Source organism: Austrofundulus limnaeus, unplaced genomic scaffold (assembly GCF_001266775.1).
Source record: "Austrofundulus limnaeus strain Quisiro unplaced genomic scaffold, Austrofundulus_limnaeus-1.0 Scaffold9, whole genome shotgun sequence".
NCBI classification, from domain to species: Eukaryota; Metazoa; Chordata; class Actinopteri; order Cyprinodontiformes; family Rivulidae; genus Austrofundulus; species Austrofundulus limnaeus.
The window spans coordinates 471,815-490,424 of NW_013952411.1; the positions used below are offsets into that span (position 1 = coordinate 471,815).

General features: G+C 39.1%; 2 protein-coding genes across 4 annotated transcripts in view; both read right to left on the minus strand.

Moving 5' to 3' along the window:
* The window catches only part of LOC106512703 (cytoplasmic dynein 1 intermediate chain 2), a 22,263-nt gene extending 6,667 nt beyond the window's left edge, over positions 1-15,596 (minus strand). Inside the window, exons 1-13 of one of the 3 annotated variants that reach the window (XM_014001266.1) lie at positions 15,501-15,596; positions 14,269-14,380; positions 13,981-14,098; positions 10,870-10,957; positions 9,919-10,008; positions 9,527-9,642; positions 4,631-4,717; positions 4,287-4,449; positions 4,085-4,184; positions 3,400-3,525; positions 1,568-1,714; positions 1,379-1,492; positions 851-984 (exon numbers count right to left, since the gene is read on the minus strand). In XM_014001266.1, coding sequence (XP_013856720.1) covers positions 851-984; positions 1,379-1,492; positions 1,568-1,714; positions 3,400-3,525; positions 4,085-4,184; positions 4,287-4,449; positions 4,631-4,717; positions 9,527-9,642; positions 9,919-10,008; positions 10,870-10,957; positions 13,981-14,098; positions 14,269-14,370 — 1,385 coding nt within the window. In that variant the 5' untranslated portion in view covers positions 14,371-14,380; positions 15,501-15,596. The remainder of the gene's footprint in view (positions 1-850; positions 985-1,378; positions 1,493-1,567; positions 1,715-3,399; positions 3,526-4,084; positions 4,185-4,286; positions 4,450-4,630; positions 4,718-9,526; positions 9,643-9,918; positions 10,009-10,869; positions 10,958-13,980; positions 14,099-14,268; positions 14,381-15,500) is intronic. The other 2 variants (XM_014001270.1, XM_014001274.1) reach the window with 2 other exon arrangements.
* Positions 15,597-16,145: 549 nt separating this feature from the next.
* Positions 16,146-17,706, minus strand: cybrd1 (cytochrome b reductase 1; the record flags this gene model as incomplete). The annotated part of the gene is given in 3 exon segments (XM_014001288.1): positions 16,146-17,084; positions 17,171-17,322; positions 17,498-17,706. Coding segments are annotated over 3 exon segments (629 nt in total), but the record flags the coding sequence as incomplete, so codon positions are not given.
* Between the last annotated feature and the right edge of the window lie 904 nt (positions 17,707-18,610).

Genomic DNA, 18,610 nt, shown 5'->3' on the forward strand with positions numbered 1-18,610 from the left:
ATTTTACATAAAATCAAGAACATTGTGGACAACCCTGACTATCTTTTTCATCAGACTGTCATAGAAAGACAAAGTGTCTTCAGTCGGAGGCTTCTTCAACTTCACTGTAATACAGACCGCTACAAAAGATCTTTCCTGCCCACAGCCATCAGCATCTACAATAAGTTTTTAGTTAAATGAGTTACAAAAACACCTAATTTCCCTCTGGGATCAATAAAGTATTTTTTGAATTGAATTGAATTGAAATACTCAGCATGAGTGATGCTTATGCATTATTAACTGCGATGAGAGTATCACACCATTGTAAATGAGGTGGAAAATTATTCCTCCAATTACAGGGGTGATTCTGTTGTGTAAAAACCTAGCAGCTATGCCCTCTCTGTGGACTCTGGGTTTACTACAAGGGTGGCTGACAAGTTACTCAGTGGCAGCTGTGATTTAAGCCACATTTCTCTGCTGAGGACCGTCCACCATAAGAGAAGGCCCAGTATCTCGAATGAGGACATTGTGGGATGACCTGTAGTTTTAATTCTCCTTGGGATAACGTACCGTAAACAAACTGTCTCACCCTGAGAAACATACTGAGCTAGATGGGGGGAATGAACAGGGGAAAAAATGATTTGTTTCCCCTGCATGTGTGCCCTGTTTACATTGAGCGACCTTTGCAAACACAACTGACAAGCAGAAAAGAAAAACAGGATGACTGGGCAGGAGTAAAACCTCAAACAGCAGGAGATCAAGTGCTGGATTTGAGTTGCACTGGGAAGTGAGTGGGCTTTATTTATTTGACACTCTGTCCTAGGTGGGCCTAACAAGTTGCCTCAGTTTCCTGCTGGCGTTTCGGACGCACCTTCCATGACGGCATGACATGTAGACGGAGCCGTCCTCACTGCCCACCACAAAGTTGTTGACATCTCCGAGGGGGAAAGACATGGAGGTGACGGCTACAGCTTTGGACTGCTTGAACACGAGCTCCATGCTGTCCTGCGGCGGGAAGGAAACATGGAATAACATCCGTAACAAGCTCCCGATTCAGGTTTTATGCTAACACACGTCCTGCCAAGCACAACCTATAAAAATCACTTGACAGGGTTTTTTTTAAATGCATAACCTAGGTTGAACTAGCTTTCTTTAAAAAAAAAATGAAATCAGGGTTTTGGCAGCACTAGTTTAATGACACARCTGGAATAAATAATTTCTTTCAAACTGAAACAGGAGTTGCACAGGAAAATAAAAAAGGAGAAAATACTAAAGACTAGCCAAAATGCTAATGAGCATTATTACAAAAGACAGTGTGTGCTTTGTAAAATAAATATGCCCCCTACTTTAGAATATCATTTACTTTCATACTTTCAATGCAGTTCTCTGGAAATGTTACCTGTGGCTGAGAGAGCATATCCAGACTCCACGAGCACATCTTGCCATCCGTGGAAATGCTAATCAGGTTGTTGGCGTTCTGGGTGCCCACTACATTTACACAATACACTGGGTGCTGCAAAGACAACAAAGATGAAATAAAGGTGAAGCTGAATAGAAATCAGATTGAGCCCACGGGTGCTCACAGTACCGTGTGCGCTGCTGCAGACAGGGGGGTCCTTTGCACCGGGGTCCTCTTGTTGCTCCTGTTGTCCCACAGGACGATTTGGCCCGAGTACGTGCCTCCAACAACGATGTTCGGGTGGAACTTTGCGAATGACGCTGACATAACRGCAGACTGCAGGAACATAGTGGGAAGTGGTTCAACCATCAATCACATCGTATTTAATCAAACTACTGAGTCAGAGACATTCAAGTTGACAAAACATTTTTCAAAATGAGGACGAACATTTCAGTTTAATGTAAACTGACTCCAAGCGTCTGTGTTTGCATGGCAACAATCTATGAAACATATTACTGATGTTTGCCTCAGTGGTAGCAAGCGATAGCATCCGTTGACTAAATGTAAACACCTGAAACTGGAGGGAAAACGTGGCTCACACTTWGTGGTTTGATAACAGTGTTACAAACTGATGGAAAAACAAAAACAGGCTGCTGGGAGCACTCAGCGATGACGACTTCGTCGTTTGTTTTTACTGTTTCAAACATTACTGATGATCCAAGCTGTACAGCTACAGTCTCTGCAAGAAGATGTTTGTAGTTCAACAGTTTTTTTTTAGTTAAACATTTTTATTTATGAAAYGCTTCCAAATATCAGGGTATTTTGCGTTAAAAGAGTTACGTGGAAGTGGCTGCTTTATCTTTTTCTTTGTAAGAAAGGGTTTTTTTACCGTTTTTTTTACCCAGAACTCAGAGACACTTAGTATTCCTCCTACAAACACTACATTTTAATAAACAATTCCTCACCAAGACTTGTTTTTATTTTCTCAATCAAGTTGACAAGAAGCAGACAAAACGTTAATCTTTGATGGAAGAAAGAACCAGAAGTCTGACACCTACACTTCCTACAGTTAATAAAACATCTGAAATATAGTCTAAAACTGATCCAATTCATAAAAGCTGCAGCTTTACTTTGTGTCAACAACAGCGGACTTTATTTTGAAGGTACTTTTTTTGGAAATCCTAAATAAATTTGTATTTATTATAGTATTACAAAAAAGGTCCCTGATGATGAAGAAACTAATATTCAGTTCTGTTTTGTACTGAAGTGGCTAAACTTAAAAAAAAATTGTAAATACAAATCTAGGAATTAGAATACAGCCAAACAAGTATTTTGTTAAAACTTAACACGTCATCAAGTACACTTTCTCTTGCTATAAGCGTTTGAGCTAATTAGTTGATAGTGATTATGGTAACRATTACACCCTCAGTCATCACAATAACCATTTTTTTCCTAGTGAACTTTGTTGACAGAAGTCATCCAGAAGTCATGAAAAAACAAAAATACATATATTTTTGGGCCAACTTGGAGGCACAAAGAAAACTGCATTCACACTTCTGTTCAGTTTGAGTCATCTTAGCATGTGCCTACAACGACATCCGCTCTGWAGGCAACAACATGTGGTTCTACTCAACTCGTCTTTGTGAAGGAGCCTCGGGGCGAGCATTATAATAAGGCTGAGCAGAGAGGTGGCGCTCAACTGGTCTCCCAGCTAGCTTGTCTGAACACAGAGCCCTTGTTTAGATGCACATGATAACCAGCCCTGCCCCACACACTGAATCCTTCTGCAGCGCTTGGACTGCATTCAGGCCTTGCACCACAGGTCTTCTCTAGAACATGTGTTTGTGGATAAATGTGGTGGTGGAGGAAAATGCCAGTTTGGTGAACTCACCGTGTGAATGAAGGTAGGAGGGGTTTGTGGGAGCAGAAGGAATGGTTGTCGATGTTCCATGCATGTTGGAGCCAGTGAGGGAGGGGAAAAAAAGAGAAAGGGGGGAAAAGAAAGACACTGGTTTTGGTACCTGACAGTGGAAGACATACTCTGGCGTAGCTTTCTTGTACTTCATGTTCCAGACTAAAGCCACACCATCCGGCTCATGTGGCGCCTCCTCATTGTTGTTGTATGAGGCAACCAGGAGCTCAGGATACTGTTAAAAAAAGCAAATAAATAACTAAAATCTGATTGAATGGTTTTTAAGAGGAGGCAGAAAGCCCCTATGGCTCGGCTACTCTGTGTGGCACTGCTGACCTCCTTCAAGAATGAGTAATCCTCCCCTTCAAGACTCATTTAAGTCCCCTTGCCCTTTTGAGAACTTTATTTTTATTCMTTTTCACCATTTTATTAGTACTACAAAAGGTGTTGCTGTGAGCTAGAAATGCAATGGTGTTCAATCACTGTCGCATGTCGTTGCAGAATCARGAATAAAATGACCTTAGACACGAGGGGAAACAAATCATTACATCTTAAAGCTCAGTGACAATATGTGTGGGACAAACCGACTTTTCCTGAGGGAGTTTTGGCTGAAAGAAATGCTGTCAAACTCAAGTAACATAATCATAAAACATCTAAGGCGKTTAAAAAGCCAATCAGGTTTTTACATTTTAACAAGAAACAGAAGAATGCAACTGAACGAACATTTAATGGTGTTTTTACAGAGGTTTTAAAACAGAGGTTTTATTAATGAAAGAACTGTTGAAGAAAATCACCTGGGGAGACCAGTCCAAACAGGTAACAACACGATGTTTGGACCAACGTTCGTCCATGAACTGCCTGTTCAGTGAGAGCTTCGCACCAGCCTGAATTTCCCTTAACAAAAAAATAAAAAATAAAAACAGTACCGCAAATCAATTAAAAGTTCTACTTCAAATAAGAAATAATATAAAACACCAGCTGTCTATTTACTGTTACCCCTCTTTTTCCTCCAGGTCACGACCACTGTAGTCAAAGAAGACGTCGATGTGCTCGGACAGAGCGCGCTCGATGATGCGAGTGCTGTGCTCGAAGAAATTAGTGAACTCCTCAGAGTGCAGTATCTGAAGCTTTTCCTCCTCTGTGAGCTCGTGTGGGGGTGCTTGACAGAAAAACACAAACGTACTGAAATGTTGTGAAGATCCCTGCCGCCAACGGTCAATATAACACAGAAGCTTCCTCCAACACCGGAAAACACTTTGCATTCTCAAACAATTCTTAAAAGTTCAAAGAAAATTCCCAAAAATACATGGCTCAGTTAATTTGAGCTGATATTAAAGTACCTTCCTCATCCTCTTTCTGGTCCAGTTTCTCAGTCTGAGCCTCGACCACTGGTTGAGCTGCAGGAATTTCTTCCTCCTCTTCTTCCTCTATTGATCAGAAAGTAAACTCTATTAAACCACAGCTCATAAACTAAGCAAGGTTCTATCAAATACCTCTCTAGATTAACGTGTGTAGATTATACTGTTGAGTACACATTTTATCAAAGTCAGTTTCTATGCAAATTTAAATTGGATGGAAAAAAAGCAGATATAATGTTTTCCTGCAGATATTTCACACCTTTTGGCCATTTTATTTTGCTTCTTTATTATTTTCTTCTTTCAATAAAAGCTCCACCCAGTGATAATGGAGCACCACAGTGGAGTGATTCTGTATTTCAGCCTTGCATTTGTTTGGTTTGTCAGCATTATGTTTCCTTTCAAAATAAAAAAAGAACCTGCTCCTCTAAAGCAGGGAAGTTTGTCATTTGTATTAAAGGGACACAGCGCAGYGGGGGTCTTGTTGTCATAGGGACCCCTGCTTTTCCCCACTGTTAATGAGACTCCAGCCATTCAATAGAGTCTAGCTGTCAGTGTAGCGGTTTCCTGTGTGTCCCAGTTGYAGGTTGCCCCCTTCTAGGCCACAGGGCAGAGGGTGTGGAGCAGCTGCCTGGGCCCATCCTATTGGACTGGGCCAGATGACGGCCTGGTGCAAAAGCAGATGGTGATGCAGGGATTGTCTTGTGCTCTTCAGAGGTGGCACAGGGATGGCACAGAGGTTTTCCGCCTGGCCGCCCCGAGACAAGCCTCTCCCTGAACGACAAGCCTGYGCAATTACCGTCCTAGCAGGAGGTCCTGAAACTCCCATTCAACCCCGGAGAATGTACAACAGAATACAAGCCGCACCAGCTGGCACACTGCACACCGGCTCTACCTCAAAGAAGATGAACGGGATTTTTTCAAACATCTCGAAGAAATGCTATTACATGTTAAAAAAGGAGAACAAAACAAATTTTAATGTAAAGAGAAATTCTTGCTTTGTTTCCACCGGCGTTTACCATCATATGAGCCATACAGTTAATCTACGATTACAGCACCACACACCAGAATTTCCATCCTACGGAGATAATCTAAATGATAATGTCATCTGTCACTTTGTCCATAAAGTGATTTATCCTCTTTATCAGATGGAGGTTTGGGGGGCGGGGGGGTGAAGGTTATTGGGAGCACTGATGAGTTTACAGAACTGGGTTGATGACACAAGCCATTTCAATGTGCAGCCATACCCGACTCCCAACAGGAGAAGGTTAAAATCTTTCCTTTCAAGGGCCTCAATCAGGCTTAAAGGAAAACAGTAATCACTGTCTTTCAGCTAGTCCCGGCCGTGCTCGTCAGCCCTTTCCCCGGTGAGGCAGCCGGAGCAATCAACCTGCCAGGCATTAGGAGCAGACAGACAATCTGAAAATAAAGGGTATAATGCACCTGCCAGCCAAAATGGCCATTTGGAAAAAAGCTAGTGATCCTGGTGACCCCGCTGGGGATGTTCAGAYGGGGGGAGTAGTAACAAGGGTGGGTGGGTTGCATTTAACAGAATTCACCCGGATCAGCAATGTCCCATACACTGACACCTCTCTCAAAGCAAGTCCAATTATGGCTTTTGTACCACTTAAGAAATAAAAGCTTTTTTTGTGTGTGGTGGTGGTGGGAGCTGGACAGCAGGGGGATGGGGAGAGAAATGGCAAGTCCGAGTCAATAGACAATATATTCATGCGAACATGACATGTGGCAAATGATGGACAAATAGAAAACAACTTTTGCTGACTGTTGCAGATGTCTTCTGCTCTCTATACGGACCAGGCTCTGACTACAACACAAGCACAAGTCTTTTCTCTGACGCATAAAAGCTAAAAAGACAACAACAAAATCAWTAACGGTACAAACACAGGTGCACTAATGATCTCTATAAATAAATTATTTAGGCATAATATAAATCTTTTAAAATTGCAAATAAAATTCTAGACACTCAAAAAAAAACACAGAAAAATACACCAAATTCTTTGCCCAAAATCATCTTCTACTGTATAACATATTTAATAGTACTAATCATCAAGCACATAAAAGCTGACCACAATTACAAGTGGCACTTGAAACAAGAAGGCCTTTAAGGGCTTTGTGATTAAAAGTTTTGACCTACCTCCAAATTTAAATTGATTAAAACAATTAAATTCAATTAAATATTAGATCTACTGAAACGCTCAACGTACTTGTATTTCTGACGAGCCTTTTGAAATGCTGCACTAAACNCCCCCAAACATCCAACAATATCTTACTCTGTAATTACAGCCTTTTGTTGAAGACTGCATACTGATGCAGTCTGGGATTACTGTAGCAGTGGCACATTCACTAAGCCGAGGATGTAAAACAACACTTTCAAACTCCACTCAGAYTGAGGAGTCCAACTGTAGCACCTTGTATTGAACGGATGATTCAAAATAATGCCATAGAAAGACTTTTCTAAAAAATGACTTTGGAAATCTAAATTCAGTCAATATATTTATCTTTTAAAAACGGACAAAYACACTGGAAAGTTGGGCCAATATATGTCAACTTCAACGGACAATAACAGGGCAARAGTTTAGATATTTTACTACCCCTACTCAGAAACGTCATCAAGGCAGAGGAGATGCATGTTTGAGACTGTGGGGCTACTGGTGCTAACCACCTCCATCTTGACTGGGGATGTCAGGTTATTTCTAACTATTGGGCACAGATTTGTGAACATGTTAATAATGTATTTGGTGCAAATATTTGGTGCAAAAATTCCTCTTAAATGTGAAATATGGTATTTATGTTATGTACCTACAACAAATTGGAATAACACTGATAAAAAGACTATTAGGTATGTTACTTGTTGCAAGCAAGAAAGCCATCACAAGAAAATGGCTGAAAATCGAATCMCCAACCATCGAGGAGTGGATTAACATTGTACACAATATATGTCATGGAAAAAGTTATCGTTTTCCCTCAAGATGCAAAAGGACATGTTTTACAAGATCTGGACCAAATGGACTGAATATGTAAAACCTTTGATATCAGATTTTACATGACCAATACAAATTTGGATTCAAATAGTTTGGTTAGTCTTTATTGACATGCTTCCCATGTGTGTACATACAGTATGTGTATGTTTGTGCAAAATTTTGAAAACCTTTAAAAATAAAAATTACAAAAAAAATGGACAAATTCTTGAAATTACAATTTTCCAAGTAGCTGGCAGGGCATTTTAGAAAACATTTTCTGCAGGACATTACTAACACTATCAGTTCTTGGCTCTTATAACCTTGATCTCATGCTACATCCTACTTTTTGGAGCAATTGGACAACTCCTGGATGACATTATGTGATGCAAAGAAACCTAAACAGCTAAAGTCTTAAAAAACCTTTTGTAAAAGCCTACTCTTCTACACCACGGCTATATGAGTAAATTGCTAAATTAGTGAATAAATATAAAAATGAGTGCCCTAAAGAACATTTTATGAACTATAAGCCATTTTGAACCTACTGCTAGCTCCTATTACCACCAAAATAGAACATTCCCCTTGATTCCTCATTGGATGAATTTTTTTTTTTTTTTTTTTTTTTTTTTTTTTTTTTTTTTTTTTTTTTTGTGATCTTCAATCTTCTGCTCCATTTTCTGACACGTCTTGCCCACACGGTAGGAACCCTCAACCTGCAGCAGCCGGGGCATGGTAGCTGCTCCCTCTAATGCCACCGCCCGCTGACCTTGAGAGTGCTGCATCGCTTGCCGCTTTTCGACAACACGATAAATCACTCAATCAGAAAGCGGTCTCGACGCCACCCCGCGCATCAAAAATGCGGCAATGGGAGCGAGCTGGGAAGCCGTCTCATCGAGTGCCAAAAGTGATGGTGTGAAAATGCACAATGTCACTGAGTGTGTTTTGTTATGTGCCTGTTCGGTGAAGGGAGAAGACAGGGGAAGCGAAGGAGTTGATGAAATGATTACATAGTGGCAGAGAGGGGGGGAGGGTGGGGGTGCTGTGTTGAACAGCTGGCACAAACCCTCGTTGTTTAACACAGTTTTACTATACCCAGAAGAGTCCAGTGTAAGGAGCAATGAGGAGCAGGGGGATGCTCTTCATCCTTCAAAAACAACAAACAAAAATGCTTTTGACCTTACACACACTGTAGGACATGCCAGAATATTTTACAAATCAGTACACTGTTAAAAATCAAAACAAGTCTTTTAAGTGTGCTCAAAAATATGTTAACTAGTGCATTAAAAAAAGTTTAGTAGTTTTAGCACTTTATTCATCATCTGTTATTCTTCAACCAGGAACAAGAAAAGTAGCACAACCGGAAATATTTCGTTTTTTGTTTTTTTACACGTGTTCAACATGTGGACTTCTGTACGAAAACCAACTATTCTGTTCGTCCAACCACATGAAAGAACTGGTGCAGCAATTACATACATATCAGCACGCTTCAGACGCAATAAGCAGTCGAATGCACAGAGCTTCATATCTTCCGCTCCAATCGCATTTCTCCTTCCTGTCACTGGTTTTCTCATCCTGCTCGTTAATTACACCAAAGCAGAGTCGGTGGTGAGGATCAGAGGAGCAGAGCTTGTCTGAATTTAATCTTTGCCCCTGACTTCTTATGTTTCCCGAGTCTCATTTTCCATCACTTTCATCAAGGCGCTTGGTAAACCTCTTCTCCCTCCCTAAATTTTCCCAGTTATAAATATTTCTCAAGACGTGGTGTATTCTTTAAGTAACAAAATAAACAAGAGATTTTAACTGACGAAAACATTTTGCTTAGACTTGATTTGTCCACCCATCACATGTCAGTGTTTTTCAAAGTAAAAACATACAAATAAAAAAAAAACAAGAAGCAAGTCACCTTCTTTTGTCTGGGTCATGACAGGTGTCTGGGTCTCTTTTGTGTAGGACACAATTTCACGTGGTGGGAAGTCCACTAGAGTGACTTTGGCCATTCCCAGCTTTGGAGTTGCACGCCTAAAAACAGAACAACTCAAACTTTGCACAATATCAACAGGAAGCAAACAATTTGATCAAATCAAAACTCTCACCTTCAGATGGACTCTTAAGCTGATTAAAAGCGAGTCAATTACTTTCATGGTATGGTCAAGAGTTAAGATTAGTTTAACAAATGCTACATATTATTTGTAATGTTTTGTCTAACATGGAGACATCACTGCTGGTCTGAATTCACTAAAATTACTCTGATACACAAAGGTAATCATGCCATAGATTGAGAGAAGGGAAAATGACCAGGAAAGGAGAGAAGAGAGTGTCCAGTACCCCAGCTCAGAATCAGAGTGAAGTTGAAGGGTGGACGGGTCAGAGTCCCAATGCAGAGTCCTGATTAGTCAGCAACAAGGCAGCATTAGTGACAAAGACACAAGCAAGCACAAATGAGGAGAAGAGATAATGTTAGGATTATGGCACACAACATGCTGATTTAATCTGAGCTAACTGAACAAATACATTTACATGTTATCAGAACACCTAAAATATGATCCTTATGTTTTATATAAAATCAAGCTTTAATCTCTCAGATCAGACCTAGAAATGGAGCAATAAGTCTGCTTAAAATGCATGGTGGCAAATATGCTCAGAGCAGGATTAGAGGGGGTAACACGCAACCTACGGAGCTGATACGGCCCAAACTGTCACACCAAAGACTTTGTTGTGCAGCCACACAACCCTCAGGGAGAAAACATGACCTCCATGTGTGTAGGAAATGGCCATGCTGGTGAGGGAAATGAGTCAACACGTAGGGGGAACAGCTCACTCGGCCTGATGGGACACTGGGGGAGCTTGAATTTCAGCCCAGGGAAGGGGCTCTAATTAGGGGTTAAGAAGTCCCCCAGGCGTCTCAGCAGCCTGCTGTTTTACTGTTAATTTGGGATCTTTGTAATTCAGTGCCACATAAATGAAATAAACACGCACTCAGTTGGCATAAATTTGTCATCACTAGCAACAACTACTCTGAGTTTAAGCTCAGATGAATGCTTTACAGCAATCCATAACACTTGTGACGCTGCAGAAACAGTGAAGGGCACAAAAAAAGCAAAACAGCCAAGCTTCTGAAGGCAATAAAAAAAACAAAAAAAAACACAACGCATCTGCAATTTAAACTCACACTATGTAAACTTGTTTTTTTCTGACAAATAAAGGTAATTGCACATATATAGTGCATGTGTGCCTGAGTGTGTATACCTAGGTCCTGCGGCTCCATCAGAGTCCTGGCTTCCTGCTTCACTTGGCGTACCCGCTGATTTGGTAGTAGGAGATGTCGGAGGAGGAGCTGCATTAGGGACAGAGACAATTCAGTTTAAATTATTAAAACATCTGTTTGCCGCATGATAGAAGAAATGCATCAAAGTTTAGTTGTTGCAGTTGAAAGAAAGTAATTAAATCCTGCTAAGAAGTTACTACACTGACGTAGTTTTAATGAGTGTTGTATTGTGTATAAGACCCTAACCTTAGTGGCAAAGCAGATGAAATATAGCAATTAAATAACACAAGCTCAAACTACAGACATGCATAATCAAATATATCTAAATTTATTTGTAACAAAATACTAGAATGATTTGTGATTTATGTCTGCTTCAGGATCATCATCTCCTCCTGCCACAGATCATTTTGTGGATCTCTCCTGCCACCTACTGGTCATTTTGTAACAGTGCTCTGAAAAAGTCTTCTGATAGTTTCACTGTATGCTGCTTTACTACAGAAATATTTGTTGCTTCTTTCTCAGACCAAGTAATCTATTTTAAAAGACAATTATCTTTAACGATTAAAATTAAACCCTTTTATTAGTAAATGAAAATTAATTTAAAATTTATTTGTGATCCAAGTCTCTAACGTTTTATTCATGTCAGCCTGTCTGAAGCTCAGAATCTTTTTAAGCCCTTTACACCCAGATCTAAGTAGTCCTAATGAGAAGACAATTAGACTTTGTAAGTTAAAGATGTTTCCCATCTCCTTCAAAAGATTTCATATGTTGTAACAAACTACTAAACTTAACTTAATTTAACCAAAAAGTTTGAATCGCRCGTGTCCATGACACACATGATTTAAACCCACCCACCTAAGCCTGGGTCTTTATTGAACTGCTAGTGTGAATGTAAACACCCTGAGACCTGAGTCACAAAACAAATACATTTTTTTCAATGCAGGGTCTGAAATTAGAGATCAAACAGCAAATATGGTAAATRGTACTGAACTTATAGAGCGCTTTTTCCAAGTCCCTCCGGACCCCAAAGCGCTTTACACTAACAGACATTCACCCATTCACACTCACATTCACACAATGTGATGTAATTGAAATCAAACCCTCTTATTGGCAGATTGTCTAGAACACCATAAAGAGAACTTGTTGTGTTTATCTAATGATCAAGAATTTAAATACAGCCATCTTTGGCTACGTTCACACTGCAGGTCTTAATGCTCAGTTCCGATTTTTTGAAAAAATCCGATCTTTTTGTGTGAACGTTCACATTACATTTTAAATGTGACCTGCATCAGACTCCTGTGTGAACGCTACACAGCACTGATGTGACACATATGTGCAGTAAAAGACGTGACGTCTCATCAGCCGGCTTGTTTGTTTACAGAGCTAGCATGGATGCTACATATTACACATCGAATCTGAAGTTGTTGTTTAATCAGAGCCGATTAAATAATTATCTGACATGCTTGTTTAGTTCAGTGTTTATATCTGAACCTGCCTCTGACCGGGATGCTCCAGTGAAGCTTTTTTTTAAATGAAACTACGAGCTGGAAAAAAGTATCGACCGAGTAGCTAACTTTAGGATCGATACTCTCCGCGACCCAGGCTGGACATAGTTATCATACTAATGAAAAGTAAAAAGACGAAGCAACTGGACTTGTGTTTTGGAGCTGTAAACACACGGAGCTACAGATTTAAACAGCGAGACTTCAGGTTAGTGTCTTATCGATCCTTCACCCCCTCCTCACTGATGAAAAAGTCAGATGAATGTGACATGAGCGTTCACACTGCAGTCAAAGGAAAAAAAAAAATTGTATAGGTCCTCTGGATGGGTTCTTCTTTAATGAAACGTTTCGTCTCTCTTCCAAGAGACTTCTTCAGTCTGAGAGTTTCAGGCAAAATTCAGGCTTTTATGTCCTGCCTCCAGGTGACTGATACTCACATCACATGACCATCGTTCACAAGTGACTCATACTCACATCACCTGGCTATGGCTCACAGGTGACTGATACTCACATCACATGGCCATCGTTCACAGGTGACTCATACTCACATCACATGGCCATCGTTCACAGGTGACTCATACTCACATCACATGGCCATCGTTCACACCTAATTAATCCCTTTTGTTAACAGGGGGTGGAGTGATACTGCCAATGGCAACGCTGTAGCAGGGGGACAGCTGAAAACGGAGGCCTCCACCTCYGTTTAATGATGGACGGTCTTTCTTTACAAAAATGGCTTCTTTTACTCCTCTCTCAAACCAACGTTCCTCCCTATCAAGAATGAGAACATCCTCATCTCTGAAAGAGTGACCGCTGGCCTGTAAATGAGTGAAAACTGCAGAGTTCTGGCCATTAGAATTAGCTTGTCTGTGTTGGGACATTCTTTTGAACAGTGGCTGCTTTGTTTCCCCGATGTATAACTGGTCGCAGTCCTCCTGGCCGTCATTAAACAGAGGTGGGGGYCTCCGTTTTCAGCTGTCCCCCTGCTACAGCGCTGCCATTGGCAGTATCACTCCACCCCCTGTTAACAAAAGGGATTAATTAGGGTGAACGATGGCCATGTGATGTGAGTATGAGTCACCTGTGAACGATGGCCATGTGATGTGAGTATCAGTCACCTGTGAGCCATAGCCAGGTGATGTGAGTATGAGTCACCTGTGAACGATGGTCATGTGATGTGAGTATCAGTCACCTGGAGGCAGGACATAAAAGCCTGAATTTTGCCTGAAACTCTCAGACTGAAGAAGTCTCTTGGAAGAGAGACGAAACGTTTCATTAAAGAAGAACCCATCCAGAGGACCTATACAATTTTTTTTCCTTTGATTTTTTACCTGGATTACTGAGATACATCAGGACACACTGCAGTCACTTTGAAAACATCAGATATATATCCAATTTAAAACCACATACTGAAATGGCCTGGGTCGGATTTGAAAAAATCGGATTTGTCTCGTTCAGACTGTCGTAAAAAATCGGATAAGAGTCAGATGGGTCGAAAAAATTCTGATTTGGGTCGGATTTGCCTGCAGTGTGAACGTAGCCTTAGTAGCTATATCTGGTCACTCAATCCACAGGTACTCTTAAACATACCAGCTGGAACATCTGTGATGATGCCCACACTCTGCAAAAGAGCCTCAGCCTCCCGTCTTTTTTTCTCCAGGTCGGTGTCATCCTGCTGCAGTGCAGCTTCTTTTAGCTGTAGGTCAGCCTGGAAACATAGTGCACCAAAGATAAATCAAAGCGACAGACATCAACATTAAACTCAAAAACGCAAAGATGTACACTTGTCTCATAACCAGACTTTCTGATTTACAGTATACGGTCTGAACTGTGTAATTTCAAGTAAATTATAAATTAAATTGTGTAAGGTAAATTTACTTTCTTGCGCTCCTCCTCCTTCCTTCTTTTCTCCTCTCTGATTTGTGCCAACCGTTGCTTCTTCCGTTCAAGCTCTGCTTTCAGCTCACTTTTGTCAGACATGATGCCACAGCTGTGTAAAAACAACACAAACATGCTTAGCTCTATTTTTAACTGACAATCTATATTTCAGATCAACTTATGAATAAAACTACCAGACCCCTCAAGTCTTCATCAAAACTAAAATTATTAGTGTCTTTTATACTTTTTCTGTAACAGAGTGAAATAATTTGTACTTACAGATGACATATTTTTTTCCTCAGACACAAGTAGTTCAGGTGCGACTCCAAATATATCACTCAAATACAATAATTTTTTTAAATACTAAACTTTGTTTTTAAATTCTTTTCAGAATTATAAAGTACTGACCACGGTCTTCAGCCAACTTTAAAGTAGCCAAACTTTCTTGCAATATTTTAATATGACCTTAGGACACAACTCAATAATGTGATAATACAACTTATTTTTAATTGAGTCACCTACTGGTGCAATTTGTTATTTCCTAAGACGCCAGTGATAAAATTAGGTGGCTTTTGTATGCATAAATAAGTAAGTTATGTGTAAGATTCCCAAAACATTTTTATGCATAAAAATACAAAACCTGACAAGCTGTATCATACTACACTTCTCAGTATGTTAATATGCGCTGTCCAGTGAAGCTAACAGCTTACAGCTGAGCCCCACCCTTCAGCTGCTACAGTTCATCCAATCCATTCTATTTGTTTTAGAGACTTGTCTTCAGTAATTTTAAACATAGGAACTAAAGCTTGAACTATCGATAAAGTATCATCTTACCTAAACACTCTGGATTTCAAGAAATCAACCAAAGGGCCTCTGCTGCTAGTGCTAACATTAGCTTTTAATGTTTCATGATTAGCCACGGAGCTAAGTTAGCTTCACTTACTATTCAACCTAAATAATGGCAAGTGACACAATGTCATGTGTAACTTAATGTAATGCATTGTTGGTATTATGCTTATATTATGCCACATACAAATAAAAYATTTCAACGTACTTCCTAAGGCTAACTTTAGTTAGCAGCTAACCGGTTAAAACGCTGTCATACGGTTTTAACTCTGCGGAAAAGCCGAATAAAAACCTAATTCAACTACAAATATTGATGAATAAATACACAATATTAAGACAGTAAAGTTACAACAATCTTAATAATAAATCCCTCCCAGAAAGCAAACCTTGTAGCAGGTGTTCGTCCACTGGAATAAACACAAAACAGTGACTGACTRGCTACAAAACCAACTACAGGTACCGGGAAGGGCCAAAAAGTAAAATATAATAAACACTTCCTCTTTCTGCTGTACATTACAAGGCTGGACACAATAACAACAATATAAAAATTTATTACAAGATGTGGAAAAAAAMCAGCACAAAATATAAAATCCAAAGATTCAGAAAATATAATAATTTTCATGATTACAATCTGTCAATAAAGCCTATTTTAATAACATCTTTATTATGCTGTATTGGAGGTMATCATTATTTAAATAGACATGAAACAATAAATGTTGAAAAGTAATAAGCTTACAAAAGTCCTAAAAGAATTATTATAATATTACYATAGTTTTTCCTTTCAACTTTTACTCTCCATGACCAGTGTATACATTTATAATTTGTGAGGTATTGAATAAAATATTTAACCACCCCTAATTTCTTTATATTTTGTTTTTAAAGAACCAGACTTTCTTGCAATTGTTTGGTGTGATATTATCAATAGTATTTCAAGTTTTCTGATGGGTCGTTTTAAATTTCATGTTCATGTTTTTTGACTATTACATGTTGTGCAATGTGCGCTTATAGAATGAGAAATATGAACAAGTGGAGCACAAAAAAATGACAGTCTTTAAATCAACCATCGTCATCATAAACACAGAACATAAGATTAAGTTYACTGCTGATAGCTGTTTGGAAATCACCTTGTTGGGGCTAAAACACTTGGCATTTTATCTAAATCAACAAAATTAATGTTTTTGGGATATGCTGCTAGTAACAAAGGACCAACAAATCTTTATTCAATTTTTAATTTACCAATTTTTGTTGACACACCACTGATTCATCCCTTGAGTGAAGGAATGTTTCATGTCCAAATAATTCATAGGATAAACTTGAGAACATTTTTAAAAAGAGGAAAAATTGAATGAAGAAACTTCCTCTTGAAAAGGTTATTAAACTGAAAAAAGCAGCCTTCTTACATTTATCTAAGAGTCACTGTTGGTTTGGGTCAGAGGTCTGTCCTTAGAATTATAAAACCAATTTGGAATTAYTGTGACAATAACTGAACAAAAGACGAAAAGCAATTCATTTTTCAGAGGATTCTAAAAGAAATTTCTTCACAAGGCCTGGGAAAATATGTGCATTCTTGAAGATTTTAAAGGAACTTGAAAGAAACCTAACTTAAACCCAAAGCTTGCACTTTTTGTCTCAACATTTTACTCCATTTTATTTATTTTTACTGTTTTGTGCGTTTAATCACTAGAACTGTTAATACTTTTAATCAGTCAGTCTGGTTGTCTTTATCACTTCTCCTCCTGAYATCTCTGTCGCTCTCAGCTTCAGTCAGTTCAGACAAGGTCGGACCAACTTTGGCATTGTCCTCCCCTCCGGTGTTGGTATGCAGAGAATGCATTATCTGGTCACTGGGGCGTTTCCAAGATGTTCGAGTGGCGATCCAAAGGATAAGGGCTCCAAAAATCACCAGAAGGAGTCCCAGAACGTTTACAAAAACTGCCTCAGGTGGAGAGTCCTTGTACTTCRGGTCAGACCTTTATGCGAAACAAGAGAAGTTAAAACTTCCACACAACATTTTATTKTATTCCAGAACAATCCCTTTACTTTCGTCTTTACTTACAGACCAAAGATCAGTTTCTCTGTGATGCCCATGAGTGCCACAGCTATGACGCTGGTAAAGAGGAAAAGACCGCTGTAGACATGAATGGGCATACATGCTGCTCTCCAGGACACAGGTGCTGGTATCAGGTAGAGGCTAACTCCGAGAACAAGCTGCTCATTGAGAGAAAGGGGGAAAAAAAGTTTAATTACTTTACTCATCAAGAATGCAATTCACCATGACTCAGTGCTTTCAAAACAAGCAGAAAAGGTTTAAAATTTTAACATAAATTAAAAATAAACTTAAAGTCTTACTTTATATTATACGAGTGAAAAAACATTTATTTACCTGTAAACCGTACAGTACCACTGCAGTAAGGCCCAGCCAGCTGTGCAGACTGTACATGTTGGGAATTTTGGCGCTGTTGTGGAAGTCAAAAACTGCCACCATGGCAATAAYGGCAAAAGTGAAGGCTGTTATGTGCAAGCCGGCGTGGATGAACTTCATTGTTATTTTGTTGTATTTCCATGTCCAGGGAAGCCTGTAGACGATTATGGCTGCAAGACAGGATCAACTTATTTTACCTTTTCACCACTTCAACAATATTAAGTGAGATTTCTATGTTTGACAAGAACTTTAACATTTTTGATCAGCGTTTAATTTTAAGGCTACAGATCATATTTATACTTCATAATTCATATAGTATTATGCAAACGTTTTAAATCACCCCTAATTTCTTTAAACTTTGCTTTCAATAAGTCAGACTTACTTGTAAACTTTTGAAGTGAACAATTCTTACACTTTATGAAGGAATCTCAAGGTGTTTTTTTTTTTTTTTTTGTACTTTGGCTGTTTTTCCTTTTGTAACTTTGCTCTGGTTTTTTTTATATCAATGGTTAATGTGTCCTTAAAGAATTGGAAGCAGATACCAATGCACATATATTTTTTTCTACATGAAGAGCCAAAGCGACTGGAAACAGAGCTCAAACATTAAAGTTACAAACTTGCTAACCTAATGAAAATCAATGATGCAACTCAAGCTTTCAGGTGATTTGTAGCAGATTTGGCCTAGTTTGTTATTGACTGTAGACCTGCATTTCAGAYATGCATTGAATAAATCTAGGGGAAAAAAACTTTTTTCAAACTGCACCATTTGACATGGTTCAGGATAACATTTTTTTAAAGTTTGATGTTACACTTTGCTATGATGTATTAAAGGACAACTCAATGCTTTTGCACACCACTCTGGTTTAAGTCATTTGCTCTTGTGTAATTTACCCCCTTCCCCCAATATTATTTGTTTTGTTTACATTCTTTGTGCAGCCTATACTTCTCCTTTCTTTGCTGAAAGTTTTTTCTCTCTCAAATAAGTAAGTAAGTAAGTAAGTAAGTAAGTAAGTAAGTAAGTAAGTAAGTAAGTAAGTAAGTAAGTAAGTAAGTAAGTAAGTAAGTAAGTAAGTA